Genomic DNA, 22,708 nt, shown 5'->3' with positions numbered 1-22,708 from the left:
TTCTTAATGGAATTTCCTCAAACAACACTGTGCCATGCTGAGCCATAGTACACCAGCTATAAGAATTCATCCACAGAAGTGTCTTCCCAGCATGAAAGATGAGCAATAAAAAAGACAAGGAGGCTCAAACGTTAACTTGTCAGATGACAAATCCCCACATCACTGCACAGTTCTTCCATAAAAATTGTTCTTGTGCTAATATAGCTTAAGTAGTATTTTTAATCTTGTGTTTAACCTAAGACATTTGCTGACAGCAGTATTATTTACTTCTGATCCTTATTCTGCAAAGCCAAACTAGCCCAAATTTATTTTTTAAACAAAACAACAGTCACCATCTAGTTAGATCATTCTATTCCTGACTATCCTCACAGATGTTCTCTTTTTCTGCTCCAATATAAATCCATCCTTTCTGATAAACTCTTCATCAAGGGCCCATGCTATTCCAGATGTGACCCCTTTACTCCCTCTCACACAATGGAAGTGACACATCCACATTCTATCATTCCTGAGGCTGTAAAATGTCCTTTTTCCACAGCTGAATCAAATTGACCTCCTGAACCCAGGTGTCTGTCCTCCTCCTCAGTGGTTTCCAGACAATGGATTGCCAAGTGATGGCAGAAAATTTTGTTAGGTCAGAGCTCATCTATTACACTGCTGGAGCCATCGTGGGGCAACAATCACCTTCAGCTTGCTGTGGTGCTCGGTGTGTGAGGAGAGTAGCTCCTCTGTGCACTGCACGTCGTTGGGAAGTTCAGTCTCTGCTAAGTCTGTTCCAAAGCTCTGTAGCATCTGTGCTGTTGTTTTTACTGTCATTGCAAAGTTTTCAATAGCCTGGAAAAGCAAAAGCATAAAGTCACAGATTGGTTATTTACCCTTAGCCCTTTAACAGCACTTCATGCTTCAGGCACACCATGCTGCAAGTATTACATGCCTGTAAAGCTGGTCACATTGCCTTTTTTTGGGTGGATGTGTTAAAAGTTACAAATTAAACCACAAATGACCTTTTCACAGGTCTGCACATATTGTCACCTCCATGAGCCAATGGGGAACTCCCAGAGCTCAGCAGACAATGAAACCACAGAGGACATCAGCTTCAAAGGCAGGCCTGGAACTTCAGATCCTCTGCCCATGCTTGCTGGGAAATTCTGCTGCATTTAAAATTTTAATGAAGGCTTTATTTAAGTTGAGAACACTACGAAAATATATAGGGCAAAGTCTTTATATTTATCTAGCCATTGTTCACTCAGCAGTAATCTGTCTTCCCCTGACTTCTGAATATGTGCATCTCCATCTTGCTTATCTGTATGAGATGCATTCTAGTCCCTCCCTCCCATCTGTCCATGCTAGTACACAAATACAGGAACAAGTAACTACAACTACAGTTAAAATGCATAAATTCATGGGATCATTGCTGTTTCTTTATCACTTGGGTGCACCAACACAAAACTTGTCAGAAGTCTGGTTTTAATGAAGACTGGGGAAGTAAGGAAGGCTAAAAAATCAATGCCACCTTCTTAGAGCAGAATATAATGTTCAGACCTGTGACACTTTATATCTAGCTGCATGGAATGTTTTTCCATGATCATGCCCAAATTTGGGGGAGGCTGTGTTGTTCTGTATAGTTCTTTATTCTTTGTACATTTTGAAATAATCCCCCACAGGTGTGAGTCAGTCAACAAGCACTAGGGATGCTGTTACACCCAATCAAGCACCATGTAGCTGTTGCACACTGCATTCCTTTCTCCAGCAATGATGGGAATTCATTGCTTGCAACTGTGACAGATGAAATTATGCTGTGTGCTCAGTGAAAAACAAACTGGAGGTAAATCATCATCCAAAAGATGTAGAGAGAAATTAGCCCACATTTGTGATCTCAAACATGCCCCCATGAAGGAATGCTAGCAGAGTTCACAGCCTTCTTCCCTTTTCCCCCATAAACCCATGTCTGCTTTCAGCACAAGCAGTACAGACCCCCACACATGCTCTATCTTAGTGTATGCTGCTGTTCTCAGCACTGGAACTACTGGATTAGAGTTGGCTGAAATGTCACACTTCTGACTGCAACACAGACATGGCCATCCATGACCAAAGGCCATTTACTGAAAGCCAAAAATGCGCTCTGGAGGGAGAAAGTCCACAGACGCCTGGCAGCCAAGAGAGGAGAGCAGAAACAGCGAATGATGCAAGGAGGTTGCTGTGTCACTGTCATTTAGCCAGAGTTTAAAGCTTTTTCTGAAGAAAAGCACTGGCAGGACAAGACATGAGAACACCAAGAGAAGCAGCAAAGGACATGAAGACCATAGCTCAGCAAGGCTGGAAGTCAGATTGTTTCAAGGTGCCATGGAAGCTGACACTTCCCTGGTGACAGCCTCTTATCCAGCAGATATTCCTTGGCTGACTGCACCATGAACTTGTCAGTGTTTCACTTAATAGCCTGCTTGCCCCCACTCTCTCCTGTGCATATGAACAATAAATTGTTCCATGTACCTAAGTCACATCTGTGGATTGGTTTCTTTCCAGTCTCTGTGCTTGGTAAAATTTTTTCTAACAAATTTAACCAAAACCTCTGGGGATTACATAGCCCTACTCCTGTAAATTCTTGGCTCATTTTGTTTGCATATTTTACCAAAATATATATTATTGCTTTATGTAGATCCCTGTCATTAATAATAATACAGCTTTTTTATCCCCCTTCATTTTTTCAGACCTTTTGTTGTTTGAAAGCTCTTACAGATGATTCATTTCTTCACACTCCCCCTTCCTGCAAGGACATTTTCTTATTTTTGATACTTTTGACACATAAGCCTGTTCACTCATCTCAACTCCAACCTCATTATAGTCAACACAGTTATAAATGTAGAAAATCAATGCTAGACGAAATTCAGATTCTATGTTTGCATATTTAGAAAACTGGAATATTTGGTGGTTCTCAAGGAGACTAAAATTTAATAAGGACAGCAAAGCACAAAAGAAACTATAGCAAGAAAATTACAAAAGTGGTTTGACTTAAATTACCTCAGAAAAGCTATTTTTGTGGGTTAGGTGTAACCAGCTCATCAGCAACAACAGACTCAAACTCAGAGCTGCTCAGATTTTTGCAAAACATCGAGGCTTACATTGGATGTGGGCTCTAATCTATCAATCTTGCAAGTAGGCCCACAAAGAGAGACACAAACATTGTATAAACTCTCTGTGAAATTAATTATTTTTCCAGGATTATGACCCAGCTTAGCACATTTTTGCTTAGGAAGAATGAAACAATATTTTGTCTGCTAATGTGCCAGAGTTTGGAGTCTGTTTTTTGTGAACTGTCATCTTAACTGGGCACCGTAATAAATTGTTTACATTGTTTTGAAGCAGACACTGAAATGCATTAACCAGCCCAAAAAGGAAGCAATCAAACCTGTACAAGTTTCCTCAATAGAATAAAAAAGTCTTTCTGCCTTCCTACTAGCAACTGTTCTTCAGTTACCCAAAATAAGACCCAGCATGCTTGTATAGTATAGAAATGGAAAAAAAGTATAGTGCCCTGAGTATTTTTATTCTCTTAAAAGCATGGACATAATTAATAATTAAAGTGAGATTTTTGACCTTTGTAAAGTCAGCAAAGTGCTACAGCCTATTTTCAATTTCAGCTGAAGGCCTATGAATGCCATCAATTATTGAAAAGGCAAGAGAAGGCCTTGCTGAGTAAGAATACCAGAACACAGTTAGGCCCTGGGCCAGGTACACAGTGAGATACAATTACTGCTTCCATTACAAACTTTTGGGGAATTTGCCTTTCTCTGTTTGAGTCATGGATTTCCTCTTTCCCCGAGTCCCTAGCAGAATCCAGAGGCTGTACTGCTGAGTGGTTGCTCTGCATTTGTGCCTGGGCAGCTGTGGTGTGATGTGCAGAGCAGCACTCACCGTGCGGTGATGGATCCACTGGCTGTGCCCGTACTCCAGGGTCCCTCCCAGCTCCCGTGTCAGCTGGCTCTTGTCAATGTAGCCATGCAGATCAGAGACAGAATTTAACATGATGATCTGAAAGGAATCCAAACACACTGGACTGAGAGAAATAACAAACCTTCTAATCAGTGTTTCTAGGATTTGGGTTTGCCTGAACGTAGATGACCACTGCAGTTCCACCAGAGGCCATCAGTTCTCATTTTGCATTTTCTCATGCAATGGCCACAGTTTATTTTCCCTACATTTTGCCTTCTCAATGTGTACATGGACATTCTTGAACTAACCTTGGTTTGACATCATCTTCCTCCTTGCTGGGCTGACTCATTTTGCATGTGCATGAAGAGCAAAAGTATGGTACTCATAATGTTCACACAAACTTCCATAACATAATTTATTCTCTAGATAACATTTATTTACAGAGAAATGGAGGCACAGGCAAGTTAAGCATCTTTTTCAACATAAACCACTTGATCCAGGGAAGTGCTGAAATTAAACCATTGAGAATAAGATTTTTCTTTCCATTTTCTGATTTTTTGGCACTGTATGTTTACTGAATTCACTGGCATTTTTCCATTTAAAATCATAATGGAATAAAAAGGAGAAATGTATCTAGATAAATTCTTTTACTTTAGAATCTCCTTACCACTAGACTTGCTTGAAGAAAGCCAAACAAGATTTGAATTCAGCTTCAGATAAGCAGCATTAACTTTTGGCAACCTCTGTAAATTTGTCAACACAAGTGGTTACACAAGTAACACTCATTTATTGTTGTGCCAACAGCTAGAAGATTTGCCAGGATTTCAGCAACAGAAGAATAAAAATTTGAGCACAAATTATTAAGAATTTTAAATAAATAAATGTCCAAAACATGTCAAATGTGTTACTTGACCCTATTTAAAGAAAGCTTAAGTGGCTCTGCATGTCATCAGGCTCCAATGGAGCATGGTAAATACACTGACAAACACTGTGGACAGTGAGATGAGTGCAGATATATGGAGACAAGAGGATGCATATTCTAGGCTAACAGTGCTCTAAGAAAAGCCTCAAGAACAAACCCAAACAAGTTTTTAGCTGATCTTTGTTACAGAATCTTTCTAGAATAATTCAGCTTGGAGGGAACCTCAGCTCTCTAATCCAACTTTTTTCTCAAAGCTATGTCAGCTGTGAGATCAAACCAGGTTGCTCAGGTCTTTATCCATCAAAGACTTAAAAACATCCAATGATTGAGATTGTACAACCTCTTTGGGCAGTCTGGTCTGCTGCCTGATTGTCTTTGTGGTAAGAAAGTTTTTCCTTATGTCAAGTCAGAGCTGCCCTTGTTTCACTTGATGTCAGTTATTTCTTATCCTACCCCCACACACAAGCTGGCTGCAGTGCCCAGTAACCTGGAGGGACTGGAAAGCTGCTGCTTTGTCATATTAACCCTCCTAAGCCTTCCCTTCTCCATGTTAGACAAGCACAGTTCCCTCAGCATCTTCTTACAGAGCACATGCCCCAAGTCCTGACCTTCTTGGCTTTCCAAGATTACTCCAGGTTAATATTTTTCTTGTACTGGGGGAACCAAAACTCAGGGTGCTCTCAATGTGAATTAATTAGAGCCAAGTAAAGGGGCATAAGTGGTTGTCTCAACCTGTTGGCTATGCTCCTGTTCATACTGCTCCTGTTAATGCAGGATGCTGATGGCTTCCTTTGCTGCCAGGCACACTCTGGCTCAGGTACAGCTTGCTGTCTACCAAGTTCCCAGCTACCTTTCTGCAGAGATGCTCCCCAGACAGGCTACACTGTGAATCATTGTCAACAACAAAACTGTTATGTTGTTGGAAGGGAAGACCATAAGTTATTTCTTGAGTAAGAAAATCCTTGTGGAAGGAAACTCTTTCCCAGTTGCAGGACGTTGCTTTTCCCCTTTGGTATATAAAAAATAATATGCTGGTCAGCCCATTCCTTGAATTTTTGTTCCAGTGGCCCTGTCTTGGAGTTTACCATCTACTCCTCCTGATTTAGTGTCACCTGCACATTTGATGACAGTGCAGCCTGTTGCCTCTTCCATGTCACTGATGAAGACATCAAACAGGGCAGGTCCCAGCAGGTATCACTACAACTCTCCATTTGTTGCCCACTTTCAGGCAGAGTATGGCCCATTACCATTACCCTCCTAACCCATCATGAAACTAGTTTTAAAACCTCATGTAGTTGTCCATCCATCCAGACTTTAACCTGACTTGGACACAAGAATGTAGTGGAGCATGATCTGGCCCCAGGGAGCCATACAGGCTGAAAATTCTCAAGTAGGCCCTCACTCTGTTCTTTTTCACTTCCATCACTTCATCTTCTCCTTAACCCCTGTCTTTAAATGCAGAAACAAGGAGACTTTGTTGGTGAAGAAACTTGTGGCAAAGAAAGGTATCTCAGCCAAAGTTAAAGGAAAAACTGTTCCCTGAATGTGTTATGAAACACTGTTCTGTTATGATCAAAGTAAGAAAGTTCAAAAAGCTGTATCATCTTGAAAAGGCCTCATACTGGAACATAAAGTCTATGCACTTATTCTGAATTGGAAATCACATTTGAAAAAGTAAATCTTAACTGCTTTGTAGCTCTTCCCCATCAGAGATGTTGCTGGCAAGTTGGAACTCTTCTGATACTTCAAACCTCACTGAAAGCACAGAGGTACACTGTCATGCAGTTTCCTTTTAGGAAGAATTTTATGTTTGTTTTAACTTGGTATGCTCAGCATGAGCCACTAAACAAACCTATTAATATTGCCAGCTATGGTGCTACCCAACAGGGTGTGGGTCTTAACCATGCAGGCATTCCTGCAGGAGAAAGCCTATGAGCAATCCAGCATCCATCTAAAAACCCACTCTGAGAGGGCATTAGCATCTCCCATGCTGCTTGCCAGACAGGAGACAGCCACAGTCTGTCAGCTGGGGAGTGCAAAGAGCAGCAGTTTAGAAGAGAGGGGTCAGTGTGGAACATGGAGCTGTGGGGGGACTGCTTCTGGATGAGTTAGGCTGTCAGAAAGAAGTCACAGACTAAAAAGCTCAAGGAAGTATTTGCTATGGACAGATTGTGCAGACTTTTATGTATGTTCTGAAGATGCTTTAATTCACTTCCTATGATGGGAAGCTCCTTGGGTACATCTCTGAGTGTTCCTTTTGAATTCACAGATTTTAATCTCAGATGAACATTGCTGTGTCTCCTATATTTCTATATCTTGATCCTGGCTAATGATATCTAATCAAATCACTATCCCAATAGAAATTTACCTGATGAGGTTTTATTACCCACATTTGTAAGTCAATGTGATATAAATCCTGCATTTCCTTTTTGTCTCTGGTTGGTTATTGAAGCCTTTATTTCCAGCTCCTCTTTGATCTTCTGGTTTCTACTCATTCCAGTATTGATTTAACCCAGCAAATCTATTTTTCTGAGCATATTTGCAGTCTGATAGCTCAAATAAATTATTAAGCAAATGTTTCCTTAACAAACACACACAATATTCTTGGAGCTCCTTTTGAATGCTCATACCTTGGTCCTGACTCACAGTTGTCATAGAAAATGCCACCTATCCACGGGCCAGTTACATCATGAATGTTGTCATAGAGCCAAACACACAACACAAACAAACAACATGCAAGTAATTTAAAAGATTATTATGATATTGAAGGTAGGTACTGATCCCTAATTCCTTGAGTAAGCACATCTCCAATGGAACAAGAACTCTGTGGTCCTGTTCTCCTGCTTGGCATTTAGGATGCTGTTTTCAAGGAGGACAAACAGACATTGTTCTCAGTAACTTCCCTGCTCTGAAACTGGGGTATGCAGGGCATACCCAGATGGTATTTTTAGGATGAGCAACACAGGAGAAAAGCCCCTCCAGAGAGCATGACAGATCCCAGGAACTTAGAACATCTGTACTACAATCCCAAGTAACTTAGAATAGCATCAGGCATATGTGGGCAGCCTGTCTATAAATCTGACAGGCTGCCTGCAGATATCTGGGCAGGAGGCAGCAGGTGTGTCATGCTCTTAGTTTTTGTAAGGCTGCTCTCTAAGAGCTCTGTGGACATACCCAGGATGGCTCAAAATATCCAAGACAACCCCAAACTAAACTGATATCTTGATTTTCCTGCCTATAAGAAAGATAAGTTAGCACTTCATATTTAATGCAGACCCCTGCCTAGAACTAACCTCCCTTCCAACTTTGATCCCTTCCAAGTTTTGAAATGCAACTCTGATGTCAAATAAATTGCTAAAAGTATAGGAAATGCTGAATTGTTGAAAAATGCCAGTCCTTGATGAAGTTGTTCCTTTCTGGGCTGCAGCCACTGGTAGAAATGTTGCTATAGCAACAGATTGTGGCATATTAAATATAGACATATCCATTTTTTAAACTACTATAAAATATTTTGGTTTGCATTCAAATGTATTTTTTTTCATCAAGTTTGCATTTTACCAAAAAGCCACCCTTACCAAAAGACAGTAAATGTTACCATTTAACCACAGTAACCAAATGTCTATTCATGGTTCCTTTCCTGTATGCACTGTAATAAATAGATGCTGTCTCTCACTTCAGGAGAAGCAGAAAGTGTTTTTAACACCTGAACTTCCAACTTGAGTTTCAACAGAGCTAGAATTTGTTGGAGAAGACCATAAGTATTTTTTAAAACAACATAAACCCAAAAGCAAAATCCAAAGCAGTCATCTGAAATCCCTCCAGTAAAGTCACTGTGGAACACAGTATGAGTCTGATCCAGGATGAAATATCATCAATAATCATAATTCAAGTTTATGCATAAAACTTTAAAAATTTTGACGCCACATGCAAACATGCAGCTAAAAACAACCCCTAAAAGACCCCTGATAAAATAATCTCCAACTCTTTCAGGATTGATAACCTTCTTCATATCACAGTCTCATCAACCTACACATATGCCAAGTGCATATAAAAATAACTAAAACACAAACTCTGAATCTTGAGGGCATGGGAATCATAAAAGACATTCAGAATAAGCAATGTTAGAGGGACAGTCAGCACTGCCATGGATAACCCATCAAACAGTGCAGAATTCAGCCTTAGGCTTCCACTGCTCTGTAGTCCTGAATACTTATGTTTGTCACTGGAGTGGGATCTGCCTCTGCCTACATGAAGGGAACATCTCCACTGAGTTAAAATGCCAAAAACTGAGCCACATTTTATAGTTAGACTAGACATGGGAACGTGTCCATTAAACACTATGAACCATCCACTGCTCTTTGGCATCACCACACAGACCCAGATGAAAGGCCCCAGGTGCCACTTGCAGTCATGGGTTATGGGAAATTTCTGAGAGCCCAGAACTGCAGAAATGGAGAAAAGAAAATGCATGGACAAAAAACTGCATGCTTACCGGTACCTTCATTTTAAAGTCATCTCGATAGAGTTTAATGCCAATGTCAGCGATTGCCCTTTGGATAAAGCGGGAGGGTCTCAGGACAAACACCAGCTGCAGGTTCCCTGGAAATGCTCCCTGCAAGAAATATAGAATTCTTAGAAGGCACATTTCTACCTTACAAGGGAATTTTCAGCCAAGTGTTTCCTCACCAGCAGGGCAAAGCAGGTGGGGCTTACTGAATCCAGCTGCTCATCGCCTCAGCTGGTCCATTCAGCATGTGCTCATTGGCACTGTTTCCAAACCCATCAGGAAGATTGACCCATGTATTTTACTGCCCAGCCATATGTTGTTTCATGATACAGATTTATCATTCCTGACTATTGCCTTTCTCCCTCAGACCCGAATCCCACCAAGTCCCACTTGCACCACCGCACCATTTTCCCATTTTTTAGGCTGCAGCCACTAGAGGGCAAAGCTGGCTGCCCACCCTGGACTGGTGAGGGAAGCCGGTAGCACAGATGAGTTCCCCAAGCTGACCTATCTATTCACTCAGCAAAGGGTTTTGAATCTTTTTAACCTCACATATTTTTACACACAGGCAGACATTCAATATGTTCATCAGATATGGCCCTGCCTGCAACACCCAGCCTACATCTCTCACACTCCTCTGAGCTCATCAGGCATAAAAAAAGAACAATTTCTTGAAGAGAGCAGCAAAAAAGCCTGAGAATTAAAAACATTTCTGTCTAAATACCTTGAAAGAACTTAAAGTCGCCTTTGTCATCCCACCATCCTACACCTCTGTGTGTAGGTGCTTGGTCCTCTCACAGTAAATGCTCCTAGTAAGAGATGTATAAAACCAGCTGCTTGTTTTAGCACTGGAAATTAGTGCCCAGCTCTGACTTTTGCAAATAAGCTATTAAGAATTTCTGACAGAGATTATTTACTACTGTGCAAATAGATCCCAAATCCCTTGGGATCTATTTCTTTCATAAGCAGGCCACGTCATCCCTCCTCAGGGCACAGAAGGGGTACTTCTTAACACTCCTCTAGGAACCAACTTCAAATTATTAGAATTTATATTGCAGTCAACCCAGAAAATAAGGAATTTGTCCTAATTCAGCAGTAAACAAGACTGTGTAATTTGTCTCTGCAGCTTCCTCCCTCTCTTATTTAACACTTAGGAGCTGCAGAGCCAGGGAGAATCTGCATCCACAGCCAGAAAATGGGAGCTTAAAATGAGCAGAGGAGGCTGTATCATGTGCTGAAGGTTCAGCAGACAATTTTAATTTCTAGAAGTTAAAAAACAAAAGCAAGCACTTACTGCTATTCGTGTCAGGGATGCCTTGACTGCACTCCATTTGTCCCGTCGTCTGTCTATGATGATGATGAATCCGATGCTGGCAGCCTCCAGACTGCAAAACAGATGAAATAGGTGTGCTGGGTTACAGGGAGACACTCCTGTTCCAAGGCAGAGAACTGCAGCAAAACACAGCCTCCGTCACGGCACGCTCGGAGCCCATTATGAAAACACAACGTACAGTGGAAAGAATGAATATTTGGCAGAAACGCACATGAAAAGGAAAGCCAGCAAAATTTCTCTTTCCAGCATAAGGCTAGCAGCTTACACAAAACATGAATATTTTATCTGCTGAATCTCTCAGCTGCTGTGCTACTCTGCTGTCAGTCTAGGTGACACGAATAGTTCAGGATCACAAAATACACTGTGGTCTTTTGAAGACAAAACCCCCAGACCTTTTTTTTTCCCTGCAAAATTAGACACCCCCCTACAGTCTTCATTCTCCAAGTATGCTGACACCTGACAGGGGCACTGAGCTCCAGGGCATCAGTGTCCCCTGACTTGTGTACACAGAGCCCCAGGAATTCTGGTAGGCAAAGCAGAAAATAAAGAGTTCTATTTTGCCAATCACAAACTTGTTCTGGGGTTGCAAGTCATTCCAAACTATCCTTTTCAACATATTGCCTAGAATAACAGTTCCTGTTCCTTCTCAGTGCTTTTCAAGGAGGATCTAGGAGGCAGTGATTTGGTGCTCCATTCCACCTTTGTAGACTTCATAAATACCCCATCCTCTCTTTCCCTCTCAAAAATTCCACTCTGGAGTGCCAGGTTTCAGTGGGACTGCTCTTTTCTCTGCCTTTCAAAAGCACTCAGCATTGGAGAAGCTAAGAAGTACACAGTGAGTGTCCAGAACCTTCACTAAAGAAGGATGGCTCAGTCATCTCAGAACAAACCAGAGGCAGGCAGCAAGAGTATAAATGTCATAATCAGAGGACATAGTGCAATCAAACATCCTATCACAGGTTAAGGGGAAAAAATGGTTTAAAGTATCTCCTTGATCCCTATTCCACTGTCCATATAAGAGCCAACTCAGGAACTGCTTCCAATGGGTCATTTTATCCAAACTCGTGTCAATAATCTACTGAAGACTATCAACACAGTAACAACTCTGAGCTCTTGTAGCAGGTCTGCAGGATCAAAAACTGAAAGCCAAAGTATTGTGCAAAACTGGGATGCCATGTGAATGCTCCTAGTAGTTCATACTGATAACAGGAAAACTCACTGAATTTTCCAATGCAGTATTTTTACAGCATTCCTCTGAGGATTTAAAAATTCAGTGACAATACATGACCTTTCCTCTTTAGTAGTGCAACATGCAGCTCTCTGCAGAGAACAGAAAATATGTTTGCAGCAATGCCTCTCAAGCACAGGGAAGAGAATTTATCTGGTTTACCTTTCATAAATACACAAATGTATACATACTTTTCAGTAGTCTTAGATATACACAAACACAGACACATCCTTCAGTAGCTCAACAAATATTCCACAGAATGAAATTCCTTGATAATGTTCAAATAAAGGCAACAAAGATATTGTGTGTGTTGCAGATGGTTACAGGAAGGGTGAGAGAAACTAAACACAAAAGTGTCAACCTGGGCCCTTCATCTTCAAATGATGTTCAGCACAGCATCAGCTGCAGTCACTGAGATAAGCCAATGGTACTTGTATGTTTGCTTTTTGATGTGAAGGGGTTTTTTGTTGTTTTGCTTGTTTGTGGGATTGTTTGTTTTCTGTTGTTATTGTTGGGGGGTTTTGGGGATTTTTTTCTTTTTAGCTAGATAGGACTGACAAAGTCCTAAACTTAACCAGGGAAACAGAGAGAGTGTCAGCAAGGGATCCTATTTCACCAGCATGCTGAAAGGCCATGCCAAGGTCTGAATGTCATTTGGCACCAAGGGATGGATGCAGGCACACAGCCACAGGAAGAGGCTTGGCTGAGATGGCAGCATCAGCACAAGTGGATGTACAGCTGAGAACCCCCACTCCAGTGGGCATCCAGAAAAAGTTTGTTTAGGAACAAACACACACACACATTCTAACAATTTTCTCAGTGTCAGTACTGTAATATCTCTACCCTCATTATGAAAATGCATTGGGGTTTCTCTAGTTCTCTGAAAAGGAGGGTTTGAAGACAATCCTGAAGAGCAGATAAACATCAGGCTTGCCTCCAAAATAAATTCTGTCACATTTGCCAATCTACAGATGTCTGGCAGAAAGGTTCTCTTTCCCTGAATGAAATATCTGCAATCAGCAGAATTCTTCCATCTTCAGCTCTATATTCAGGTTTGCTCTTGAACACTGACTTGAGATGTTGAATTTCCTGACCTCTTTTGGAAGGAGAAAAGGACATCTGTTTATCAAAGTACTTAATCCATGCCAAGCTAAAGAGAAAGGAATTCTGGCCATGGAATAAAGCAAGTAAAAAAGGGCTTTCTGGAGATATCTAGTGCATGCACAGAAGTATGCATGTACATACACCATGATGTTACTGAGTGTCTGTGGATGTGTTTGTATGCAGACTCCTTTGGTGGAGCAGTTGAACCACAGGGAAAATGAATCAGGTGACAAAAGTCTCACTGGGCTGATCTTCAACCCTATCATATGTTTTGTCAGATGAGCATATAAGATTAATTATTACAGAGGGACTTAGAAAGTTACTAACACTAAGTGATGTTATCTGCAATCACAGAGCTTATCTCCACAACTAGCATGAACATTAGTCTACAGGATATGCAAAGTCAGACACTATAAAAGACAGATATTCTCTCTACATTTGCCTGGAAAATTATGCTGATTTTTCTGGTTCACTAAGCTCTGAAGAAGGAAGTATTTTCTATGATAAATAGGATGAAGGGCTTTTCAAACTATACATCTTCTTACCTGATTCATGGCCATAACTTTGTAACTCCAGAAGAGTTAGAGACTGTTCTCTGTTCTTAGTCACTTTGTTGGATACCTTCACATCTTTCTTGAGAATTAAAGTAAAAGGTGGACAACTAGCAGTGAAATCACACACAGGAATACTCAGGCTATTACACAGGAATACTGTTATTTTACACACAGCCCTATCTAGTACACCAGTGCTGGCAAAAGTAACAATGCACACCCTTTACTGCTTGCTGAGGTACATGGCAGAGACAGTGTGTGCATGGACCAGCCAACTGCAGATTGACAGAGCTCTGCTGCACCCAAACAGACCCACAGCTTGGGCCTCATTGAGTTTGAACTCTACATAATTATGTCATAAATCACACAAAGCTTGCTGCTCAGGTTCTTCTTCTAAATTAACATCTTTCTCCCTCACCATTTACAGAGATAGTGGCAAGTTTCAAATGGTGATTCAAAAAATGCAGGCAGTCTTTCTAAAAGCACTGCAATAAAGTGATAAAGTGCAATAAATATACTGGAAAATTCACATCCCTTCAGTGTGCTGTGTGATGAACCTAAGAGCCAAACCAAGGTGCTGGTATGCAGAAAATGTACCTTGAAACCCCAGCTTGACCTTGAACAGGTCATTAAGAGCAAACTGAGCAGTCACTTACTCAACACAAGTTCTGGTGATCCTGTCTGTGGAGTGAGATATTACTCACACGTATCTCAACATCTGTAAAATAAGTATATCACAGCTCTCCTGACTTACAAAGTTTTGAAACTCAGTTCTTCATTCTTTGCACATGGCTCTGGGATTCCTCGGGGGAAGAGAAGATAGAAGAGAACTGAAACTGTCTCAAAGCAAAGGTCCATCTAGCCCAACACCCTGACTCCAGTGTTGGTAGATAGTGGCTGCTGAGACAAAGGCAGCAGGAAAATGAGAAGGACAGTATTTCTCTTTATATATATTCTCCCAAGTCCCAGCATTAAGGAATAAATTAATTTCTTCAGCCTGGTTTGTATTTGAGTCATTGTGTCCAGCTGCCATTGATGGAGCAATCTTTCATGAATTTGGCTAATTTCTTTTGAATGCATCTGTGCTTTTGGGCATCACACAGGCTGCAGAAGCTCAAAGGGTTTCTGTCTGTCATGTTGACAATGTAACATGCTGGTTCCCCACATGTGAGAAAATCACTGGGAATCATCTCCCTGCATACCAAGTACAAAGAACTGAAAAACTACTTTTATGGTTTTCTCAGCCACTGCTGCTGTTGTATATACCCTGGGGCTGGTCACCCTCCCAGTACTGAAGGAGTAAAGAAATACTCAAAACAGAGTTTCCCCTGGATGAACAAAAGTCCCACAGAGCAGAGTGAAACAATGAAGCTGTTAAGTTCACAGTATGTGGTTTCTCTCAGCTTGCTTTGGCAACCCTTTGGCCATGACTTTGGCAAATACACATAGGTGGAGCTGTAAAACTTCTCACTCAGACTTGAAGGAGGCACGTTTTCTGCTATGATCCTCTGAGCACCTTTTTGCAGAAGACCACAGGAAATGATAAATCGTTGCTGCGCTTCTCACTAGTACAAACAGCCATGGTCTAGAGACAGGATCAGGGGAATGAAAAAATTTTAAGCTCTCTTAGATGAACAAAAAAATAATTCAGCAGTCAGGCCTTAGCACATTTCCTCAGAGGAGGGGAAGTCAGTTTGTTTCACTATCCTTATAAAGCTGCAGGCAAAAAGCAAGGAAAACATCCTGGCTGTGGAGCAATCTCCAAAGAAATGAAGTACCTGAAAGCACATGGTGCTTGCCAGAATCCTGTCAGTGGGGCACCTCACTTGCTTTCTCAGCAAAGGGAAAGCTGCATAGCAAGGTGCACTCAGAGAAAAAGCAGTCATGGGGGCTGTGAAAGTACGGCTCCTTCCTGAAGCAGCCCTTCCCTCATTACATCCAGTGCCCCTAAGGCTTCTCACAAACAACCCCTCTTAGCTCCCTTTGATCTGCCACCTTTGCTGCTGCTCTTCAGATCTATTCCTGTTCCAATTCAGTTCAACCTGCCCTGTGTGAAGCTCTCTCTTCCACGACACAATTCCTAGGGCCTCCAGTAGATAGGGAAGTTTCATAATGACTGGAGAGATGCAGAGGCACTGGTTTGTCCTGGTAGCACCACTAAAATCAGTGAGCCATTGGGGAAGCAAAACTCTCTAGGAAATCAACAGACATTTGTGCTTAGTCTCACCTGGGAATGCTGGTTAGATAAGTGACCACGTTCAGAAAATCATCATCAGGTATCTCACTGAATCCTGCAAATTCTGGAAAGGTTATAATGGGTGCCCCATCCTTCCCTCTTCCTCCTGCAAAAAAAAAAAAGTCAAAGTTTAGAAGGTGATTTTATGACTTTGGACAGACTGGTCAGTACTCAAGTGGGAAGCACTGGCATATTTCTCCTTCTAAAGCACCCACATCCAGTAATCATCATCAACTCCAACCACACAGAAGTTATCAGGGGTTTTCTCACCAGCTTGGGCTCAAAGCTGAGAGCAGACTGAGGGGGCAGCAGCACATAAAACAACATGATGAAACAAAGCTTTTGTTACAGGTACCTTATTGCTTAGTTCTCCTTAAACAGGGTATTAAGGATATTTTCCCTGAGTCTTTCTCCTTTCTCTGCAATTTTTATGTAAACCTACTTTTTGGACCAGGCTCAGGAATTCTCTAACAACCCAGTACTGAGTGTATTTCTGCTGCAGACACAGTTTTCTGAGTCATTCATCACACACAGAGGACTCTTACCCAAGGGACAGCCAGTTTCTGGGCTTCTCTTTAGTAAAGAGGAAGCTGTGAGGCAGTAAATTACCTTCCTCAGGAAAATATCCAATAAATGATCCCATTAGGAGCATGGGAGCGGGAGGGGGGGGGGGGGGGGGGAAGCCCATTCTCATTCCTTGAAAGCACCCTCTAAAACCCCATAAATAATCCCTGTTTCCAGGCTGCTCCCTTCCACCATTGCCTTTCCCTGTTGATAACCACAGCTGATGCCACAAACCAGTTTCTCCTGCTCTGTTGGTGGTCATTGCAAGGAGGCGCTCCAGTAATTCCTGGTTATTTCTCTGTAGAGTGGACAGTCCCTTGCTAGTCCTGATCCTGCCTCTGCCCTATCCTCACAGCCTCAGTTGGATTATTTAAAATCCTTTCTGGCCAAGGAGAGCTGGAATGCTATGGAATAAAATGTTTGCACAAGGTAAAACTCAGAGCTCTAGAAAATAGGAATTTTGAACAAGGAAACCCTTTTTCTTCTTGATATCTGGTGACATGGCATCAGCACATTACCTTCAGCCCCTCTTTTCCTTTCTGAAGCTTGGTTATTGCTTTGATTACATCTGAAAATGACTCAGTTGTGTGAGAACATTCACTAAGCTCACCTAGCTAGGGAGAAAACAGGCCTACAGAGACTCAAAAGTGTCTCAGCCAAGAGAGAAACCAAGAAAGCCATTATTCACACTGCACTGAATTGGATTTCAAATGCTGAGCAGAGCCACAGCCTCCACATTAACCTCCCCACTGGCCTTGGGGTGATGCCAAATGCTGATGCTTGGCAGCTGGACCTCCAGCTGCACTGTCTGCAGTCAGCACTGATGTAGAATATGCTGCCTTGCAAGTTTGGTCAGGCTTTCCCCAGACTGCTGCACTCTAGACCAGCAGGTACCCAGTTAGGCTGGTTTGCTACAGATTCTCAGTGACATCTCCTGGACACATACAGTAACAGCCAGGAAAATTTAATACCAAATTTGTCTGCTGTCTCTTTGTGCAAAGCTCAGTGTGTGCCAAGGTATTTCATACTTGGTATCTTGTGAGCATTTCTGGGCACCAAACTTTCTCATTCACATATTTCAAGTATGTGAGTATACTTCAAATGAGGAAGATGCAGTAACTTGGAATATTTTGGTTTAAAGCAGCAATATTTGCCACTGGAGGATAAGGTAGAGATTCCCCTGGATTCCCTATTTTAACACCTGATAGTTTAGCTGCAGTTACACTCAAGATTTGCTCAAACTACACATTTCAAAGGGTACTTCTAATGCTCCTGCTCATGAGGAGCTCTTTGTGTCCCTTTTATTTCATCTCCTGCATCTCCATTCACATATATGCTCTTCTTCCCCTGGCCTCTTCCCTGAGCTGGATGAGGCAGGCTGATGATGCACTCTATGTGGGTGTGTATTTTTGTCATGGGATCTTCTCCTATAAAAAACCATCTAAAAAATGAATGTAAGCAGACTGAACACTGACTTCCTTTCACCACTGGCAACAAATCTAGGACACTTAGGAGCAGCCTCAGACTGAACATTCAACTAAGAGTCAGCAGCTCCTGCCTCTGACTCAGCCACAGGCCCTTTACAGCTCCTGATCTCCATCTCATTCTCCAAGGTGAAGGCAACATTTCCTGCTACAGCCACACCAGATGGTTCAGCAGAGCTGTATTTCAGACAGGGAAATAAACAAGGAAACCTTTAGTTCCTGCCACACCAGGAAATTAGGGGGAAGTTTGAGGGTGTTTGGTATTCAGAAATTGTTAAGTGCTATGATGAGAAGAGAGCAGAAATGTGTAAAGTGTTGAGTGACAAGAAATACCACAAATATGTTACAAATGGGTTTTTCCTGTCCATATCTGAACTTCCAGCAGTAGTTGAGTTATATAGGAAAATTATCTATATCCATTTGAATAAGAGATATAAGGGAAGCTCCTTAAATACCAAGGGTGTCTGGAAAACTCTCTCTTCAGTACAAGAGAGCAATTCCATACATCTAAATGTTAATGCCATTTTTTTCCTGACACTAATCCAAGAATTGCTGCAGTATGCAAATTTCTGCAGAATGTGGATTGACAAGCTGCAGCCCTTTTTCCTCAACCATCAACCTTTCTTTTTAGGGACTTGCCACAAGATTTTTTCCAGTTCTTGAAATACTTTAGCTAGATACTATTCAGAGTCTTGAAAGGGCAGACAGCACAAATTAAAAGCCAACAGGGACAGTCTCCAGTCAGCACCATGGCCATAAGGACTGAGCACATGGAATTTGTCTTTTATGAAATTTAGAAGAGATAGCACACCAGCTGTATGAGGATTGTACAAGGTACCCATGGTAGTGGGACCTTCACTAACTCTCAGGTGTGTCAATCCCCAAAGTCCCAGGACACAGAGCAGCATTCATAGCTGCTCCTATTGGACAGACTTTCCAGCAGCCAATGCAGCCTGGATAGCTGCTGCACTGAAGATGGGGCCAGAAGAAAACAGCTGAAGTATGTGGGGAAGGAATATATGTGGGGAAGAAAAGGTTATGGCAGCTGAGAAAATTTAATTTTGCTTTGCAGTGTAAAGGGTGTGATTGACAAATGAGGTGTGAGTGCTGAATTTTGAGAGCTCTCACAGCTGAATCTGTATGTTGGTATGACTGATGTAAAAACAGAAAGCAACCACAACTGCAGGCTAAGGCCCTGAACACAATGAGGATCTTAGACAATCTCCCACTCCTCAGTTCCAGCCCTCCCATGCTTCCCACCCAGGCACAAAAAATATCCATGCTTGAGACAATAAGGGGCTACACTGAAGTCCTGTTCTATAGCCAGCAGCTCTTCTAACTAGAGATCACCAAATATGCTGACTCCCTTGGGAAATAAAACAAAAACAAATGAAAAGCACCAGCCCGACAAAGGGGCTACAGTCAGTACAACTTACTACAGAAGTTCCAAAAGTTAGTCTGCAAGTTTCCAGAGCTCACCTCCCAAGCCTGCCACAGACACTAACTCATCAGTTAGTACTGGAAAGTGTTCTCTCACTGCTGCTGATGCGTGCAGCCTCAACTGCTTGGGCCTGCCCACATGCAGAGAGCTCCCTGAGTCCTCACAGCCCAGCCCTGACTACAGTTCATCTCCTGGGTCAGACAGCCAAAAAGTCTAATGATACCTTGGCTAAGTTTCACTGCTTTGGTCAAGCCTTGCTTTTTCCAAGCTCTGTTGTTTTGGTTTTCCATGTTGATTAAGAGTTGTGAATGATGAATTTCTCATTAAATCAAGTTTCCTGGGTCTCCATTTTTATAAAAGATCCAAACTGTCCTTTTGGCAAGGTCAGGCCAGGTTTTCCAAAAGGCTCAGTTTAAACAGGAAGCAGATGGCCAAATACCCTCCAGGCTTTGCAAATTAAATAAACTGGCTTCTGAGTCAGTTACCGTTTTCAGATATACTCTCCCATCCACTGAAGTCTGTTAGCAGGAGCAGAACACAAAGAAAATTATTCTCTCTGCTAATACATTTCATGACAGTTTGCCTAATAAAGTCGTGATTTAGCAACATGATCCATTATTGTTGCAAATGGCAGATTGGGCTCTTTGGCAGAGTAATTACAGATAAGAACAGGTTGTGAAGCTGCAGATAAAAAAGGTGGGGGGGGGAGGAATGGTAGCAGTTCCAAGAGCAGATTGGTACAGCAGGACAGACAGAAAAAGTATTCTACTAGTGATTCTTTATTCTTGAGTAAAAAACTGGTGTGTTAGAATAACCAGGCTGTCAGCACTACTTAACTTTGTGATCTAGTTCCCTTAACAGCTCCAGGAAACACACAAACCTAGCTGAGCACTCTGTGTTGTCACAGCTGTAGTCCATTAACTGAGAGTTTGGTTTTCAGGGAAAGGAAAGAGGCAGTAGTGATATCAAAGCTAGAATTTAACCACAAGGACCAGTACTCCAACCAGATCTCACAAGCTAAGCAGGGCTAAATCAGCACATGGGAAAAGAGATGACCAAAGTAAAATTCCACGATTAAGGACATTGCCACATTACACTGCAGCCTTTTCCATGACCTCAGCAGACCAGGGAAGACTTTGGAGAATTTCCCTGTTCTTGGCATGGACTAAGGTCTTGATTAGTCTGGTAGGTGGAGGACCAGGACAAACAGGAGGCTGTTAGCAGGTAATACATTCATTACAACTAGACCCTGACACAATCAAACATCCAACTCATCAGACTTGTTATATAATTCCTACCATCTGCTCAGAGACCACAAGACAGCCAGATCCTCTTAAGAAGTTTGCACACAGCAATAGTGGAGAGAAGTGTTCCTAATGAGTCATGTCCAGAGAAAACAAAGAGCCTTTGATTCAATCATTTTCCCCTTTCTTTTCTGCTTTACTGCAAGGAAACATTATGAGTTCACTGCATCTCTCTCAGCTGCCAGCTGTAACTAAAAGGGTGGTATTAACTAAAGAAATACTCATTTATGACAAAGTTTACAACAGTGAACCAACCACTGCCTTCCATTATCACTTGACAAATGCATTTGGGGTCAACAGGACTGAGCAGGAGAGCTTGACAAAGCCAGAGGCTGTGGAGTGCCACAAACCAGAGTCAGTGCTGCATCCTCTGGGCTGGGCACAGGCATGGGAGAGGTGACTGGCTGTGCTCTGGGGGCTGCAGCCTCCAGACTGAAAGAAATAACCCCATCTAGTATAAATCAGTGTATACCCCTGTTAGGAAGTTGTTCAGAGAAACATAATTTATGTGCACAACGCTCTACAAAAACATTGGAATTGCCTTTTACTGCCCAAGATGGTGACACCAAAGAACAGAAGGGTTTTTTTTTTCCCCAGACAGTGGCTACTGAGCCGCAACATTTCAATATGGGAAACCAGGAATAGGCTAAGTATCAAATTTTCAGCCACCATGTAGGCAAGCACTGAAGCACCAAAATATTTGTGGTTGCTGGTACCTAATGAAAAGTAGCTAACAGCATGCTTTGAGGAAAAGCTACAGAGCCATCTGTAAAAAAAATCTAAATCAAATGAGGTCATTTACACGTGAATTACTTTAATAAGTGAAATGAGGCAGAAGAGTGCCCAGTTTTGTCTTCGTTGGATGAAAAAACCCATATTTTGCTAAAGGAAAAAGAAAGTTACATTATTTAGAGAAATGCATTTTTGAAAAGTAGAGTAATGTCTGGCTTGCACCTAAAGTTCTCTTTGCAGGAGGCAATAGAGAGTGAGGAAGATTCCTGCTATGTTTTACCCATGACTCACCAGTGGTCACCAACAGAATAAGACCAAAGGGGCTTCTAAGCCTTCCTTAACTTCTTCACATGCTACCATGGGGATTTTGGAGTGGACGCACCCATGTTTCCAAATTTATCTGTAAACTTCAGACTGAAATCAACTTGGAAACTATGAACAACACTGCCCTGTTTTATAGTGGGATACTATTTCTGGACTGTACTGAGGAGATTTTGGATAAGCCTGAAAATTCTTAAAATGATATTTGTTATTTAAGTAGATAGGGGCATGAAAGACACCTTCTCAATTTTCTTTGTTATTTGTTATTAGTACTTCTATGTGGATGAACCAGTTATTTGCTGATTCCTAACAAACAAGCCCCTCAACCTTGCCTTCTATGAAGAGTTATTTTTCAAGTCTTTAAGCAGCTCACATTTAAACAGCCTCATTTTTCATCTCCTTTTTCATCTCTTCCAAGAATAAAAGAATCAGATAAATGTGAAGAGTTGAATTTGCTAAAATAGCAGGTGAGAATACAGGCACTGCTGAAATTATGAATCCATAAAGAAATATGAAAATTCTTTTAAGTCTATCTCTGACATTTTTATTCCTTGTTTAATGTTCAAGCTGGAATTGGAAATGGGTTTTTTTCTTCCTGTTTAGTAAACCACTTTCCATAAGTTGCTCATTACATGCTGTATTCAGCTTTTTCTATTGGTCCCAAATGTTGCAAGGTAATGGAGTTCAAAAATAGCAATCCTCTACATTTTACTGGGTAGGCAATTGCATATGAGGCACTCAGTTCTCAACAATTCCTAGGGTTTGAGCAATTTAATGCAGTTCCAGACCCTGTCCTGCCCAGAGGGGTGTGCTCATCAGGAATTCTGGGAAGGTGGGACCCTGAGATGTTTTACTGCAGATGAGAAGGCAGCACCCTCTGCTCAGTCAATACCCTCTGCCTATTGCAAACCCTTTAGTAATTGAGCTTAGGAATCTGCCACAAGATCTGCAAGCCTCCAAAATCAAGTTTTGGTACTCAGAGCCTCATAAAGAATTCTGTGAAATTAGATTTCAATTTCTTTCGGCAACTTGGAATGTATTTTAAAATGCAAAG

The 22,708-nt window shown here is 41.8% G+C and overlaps 1 protein-coding gene across 1 annotated transcript in view; it reads right to left on the bottom strand.

The window, feature by feature from the left end:
* Positions 1 to 22,708, bottom strand: part of MCF2L2 (MCF.2 cell line derived transforming sequence-like 2) — a 150,752-nt gene that overhangs the window by 92,113 nt on the left and 35,931 nt on the right. Inside the window, exons 3-7 of the mRNA XM_058811891.1 lie at positions 15,800 to 15,914; positions 10,651 to 10,741; positions 9,342 to 9,461; positions 3,910 to 4,026; positions 682 to 831 (exon numbers count right to left, since the gene is read on the bottom strand). Coding sequence (XP_058667874.1) covers positions 682 to 831; positions 3,910 to 4,026; positions 9,342 to 9,461; positions 10,651 to 10,741; positions 15,800 to 15,914 — 593 coding nt within the window. The remainder of the gene's footprint in view (positions 1 to 681; positions 832 to 3,909; positions 4,027 to 9,341; positions 9,462 to 10,650; positions 10,742 to 15,799; positions 15,915 to 22,708) is intronic.

This window comes from Ammospiza caudacuta, chromosome 11 (assembly GCF_027887145.1).
Source record: "Ammospiza caudacuta isolate bAmmCau1 chromosome 11, bAmmCau1.pri, whole genome shotgun sequence".
NCBI classification, from domain to species: Eukaryota; Metazoa; Chordata; class Aves; order Passeriformes; family Passerellidae; genus Ammospiza; species Ammospiza caudacuta.
This window is presented reverse-complemented; position numbering and strand designations above follow the sequence as displayed.